Raw genomic sequence first — 3,258 nt, forward strand, 5'->3', positions numbered from 1 at the left:
TCCAAACATAATGTAAAGACTCTAAATAGAACATATACTATGGTATAAAAAGTGGTCAAATCCATAATATATCAGATGACATCATTGTAAAAGGAAGCAACAACTCATTTGTCAAATCGATTATTCAATCACTTACCAACAAATTCTCTATAAAAGACATGGGAGATCTCCATTATTTTCTGGGAATTGAAGTGACAAGAACCTCCTATGGTTTGCATTTGCTGCAAAAGAAATACATCAGTGATTTATTGTGTTGGATAATTCTAATTAACTTGAGGAGCAAGTTAACTCATTAAAGTAAAGTTTGATGGGTTAAGGAAAAAGGAAAACATATCGAGCTTAGGAATGTTTCCTTATTATTATTAGGAAAAGATGTAGCTTCGTCCTATATAAAGAGTTCTCATGGAGAGATGTTCCATCAAGAGAAACACATTGAAAGGTTTAGTTTTGAGAGAGTTTCTAAATCTAATAAGAAGAGAAATTCTTATAATCTTTGTGTTTGTGCAACTTTAATTGGTATCAGAGCTCCAGGTTTCGAAGATCGTTTACAAGAGAAGTTGTAACTTGATCAAAACATGGGAGATGATGACAATTATCAAGGACGTGATAAAGGTCTTGAGATGAAGAAGGACATACGATGTCCGATGCTATCATCGACCAACTACACCGTATGGTCAATGCGAATGAAAGTGATGGTTCGTTTATACGATGTTTGGGATACGATTGATCCAGGGAGCTATGATGCAAAGAAGAACAATATGGCGATTGCTATAATCTTTCAATCAGTCCCGGAAGCGCTAATACTTCAGATAGGAGAACATGATACATCGAAGAAGATTTGGGAAGCTATCAAATCCCGTAACCTAGGTGCTGATCGCGTGAGAAAAGCGAGGTTACAGACTTTGATGGCTGAGTTCGACAAACTGAAGATGATAGACACAGACACGGTGGATGACTACGCAGGAAAACTTTCAGGCTTAGCATCGAGAGCAGCCGCGTTAGGAGAGATAATGGAAGCATCGAAGTTGGTAAAGAAGTTTTTGAAGGGGCTTCCAAGAACGAAGTTTATTCACATCGTAGCTTCATTAGAACAAGTGTTAGATCTGAATTCAACGGGGTTCGAAGATATTGTTGGGAGATTGAAGGATTTCGAAGAACGCATAAAAGAAGAAACCCAAGATGAAGGTCAATCGAATCTCATGTTTGGAAAGAATGATATGCAAGGTAGTGGAAGCCATAACAACTCGCGAGGAAGAGGCAGAGGTAGAGGTTATGGTGGAAGAGGAAGAGGAAGAGGACGAGGAAGGTCTAATGGTTCTGATGGTCATAACAAAGGAGTGGAAGCTTCAGACAAGACCAAGAAGGACTACTCTAAGGTTAGATGTTGGCGATGCGACAAGATGGGGCACTTCGTGTCACATTGTCCTACACGACCAAGAGAAGAAGCTAACCTAACGGAAACACAAGAAGCAGATGCATTATATATGCATGAAGTAGTATTCCTCAACGAAGAGAGAGTGTTTCCTAAGAGGTTTGATGAATGCGATGGAAATACAAGTATATGGTACCTTGACAATGGTGCAAGTAACCATATGACAGGCAAGAGAGAGTTCTTCTCAAACCTAGATGAGAGCATCAAAGGCAAATTCAAATTCGGTGATGGATCAAACGTCAAGATTGTTGGGAAAGGTTCGATCACGTTAATCGGAAAAACAGGGGAGAGATGAGCACTCAAAGATATCTACTACATCCCAAGTCTTAAACACAATATCATAACTCTTGGACAAGCAACCGAGATGGGTTGTGAGGTTAATATGAAAGAAGACTTACTGATGCTGAAAGATCCCCGTGGAAGGCTATTAGTACAAGTCGCAAGGCAACCAAACCGATTGTACAAGACGCCAATGGAGGTTGAATATCCGAAGTGTCTTCAAATACAAGAAAATGATGTTACATGGACGTGGCATGCGCGGCTAGGACATGTGAACTTTGGAGTCATGAAGAATATGGTAGACAAGGAGATGGTAGTAGGGATGCCTCAGGTGATACACGAGAAAGATGTGTGCAGCGCCTGCTTAGTTGGGAAGCAAACTCGGAAGTCTTTCCCGCCTAAAGCAAAGTATCGAGCATCACACGCATTGGAGTTGGTACATGGTGAGTTGTGCGGTCCGATATCACCATCAACACCAACAAACAATAGATATGTATTTGTCTTAATTGATGATTACTCAAGATATAAGTGGACGATTCTGCTAAGAGAGAAAAGTGAAGCGTTCGATCGTTTCCAAAAGTTCAAGGAGTATGTGGAGAATCAAACGAAGCTACAACTCAAGACTTTTCGTACCGATAGAGGAGGAGAGTTCACATCTTCTGAGTTCATTCGTTTTGTTGAAGAAAACAGTGTAACTAGACATCTCACCGCACCGTATACACCGCAACAAAACGGTGTGGTCGAGAGATGAAATAGAACACTAATGGAGATGACTAGAAGTTTGATGAAAGCTATGAAGATACCTAATCATCTATGGGGAGAAGCAGTATGTCATTCAACGTATCTCATAAACCGCATTGCTACAAGGGCTTTAGAAAACAAGACTCCATACGAAGGCTTGTATGTTAAGAAACCGAACATTGAGCATCTAAGGATCTCTGGATGTGTAGCTTTCGCAAAAATCAACGGTCCTCATCTCAAGAAGCTGGATGATCGATCAAGGATGGTGATCAACCTAGGCACATAGCCCGGCTCAAAAGCTTATAGGCTCTATGATCCGGTCGCGAAGAAGATAGTTGTTAGTAGAGTTGTAATCTTTGACGAGAAGAAAAGTTGGGATTGGTCTACACTATCAACAAAAGTGGACGAAGAACCATGATCATTTAAGCTTCCTCATATCGATGTTACAGAAGAAGGAGATGGTGATGAGCATCAAGATCACCAACACCACGAAGAGAAAAACAATAATGAAGAAGAAGAAGCTGTAGACGCAGGTGAACAAGAGCAAGTAGCAGAGAACAACGACGCAAACCAGGACCAGCATGTAACATCAAGATATGGCCGTAACATCAGAAAACCAAAGTGGTTCGATGATTACATCCCACTCGGTGAAGTTGAAGGTGGCAGACTCTTGCTCACCATCGATGGTGAACCAGAAAGTTACATCGAAACTGCAGTGATACAAGCTTGGATGATGCAATGAAGGCAGAGATCGAATCTATCATCAAAAACAAGACCTGGAAGCTCGTCAAGAAGCCGACAGGTCT

At 40.9% G+C, this 3,258-nt stretch overlaps 1 protein-coding gene across 1 annotated transcript; it reads left to right on the forward strand.

Moving 5' to 3' along the window:
- The first annotated feature begins 575 nt into the window (after positions 1-575).
- On the forward strand, positions 576-1,727 carry LOC125588350. Its single transcript, XM_048759657.1, has 2 exons — positions 576-1,263; positions 1,600-1,727. The coding sequence occupies exons 1-2, from the start codon at positions 576-578 to the stop codon at positions 1,725-1,727; spliced, it is 816 nt and encodes a 271-aa protein (XP_048615614.1).
- Positions 1,728-3,258: the final 1,531 nt, after the last annotated feature.

The sequence above is a fragment of the Brassica napus genome, chromosome C6 (assembly GCF_020379485.1).
Source record: "Brassica napus cultivar Da-Ae chromosome C6, Da-Ae, whole genome shotgun sequence".
NCBI lineage: Eukaryota > Viridiplantae > Streptophyta > Magnoliopsida > Brassicales > Brassicaceae > Brassica > Brassica napus.

Bases quoted from the DNA above. Each gene is read 5' to 3' on its own strand.
- LOC125588350 (XM_048759657.1), top strand. From the start codon at position 576: ATGGGAGATGATGACAATTATCAAGGACGTGATAAAGGTCTTGAGATG. The intron at 1,264-1,599 runs GTAGAGGTTATG...ACCATATGACAG, and splicing joins CTCGCGAGGAAGAGGCAGAG to GCAAGAGAGAGTTCTTCTCA.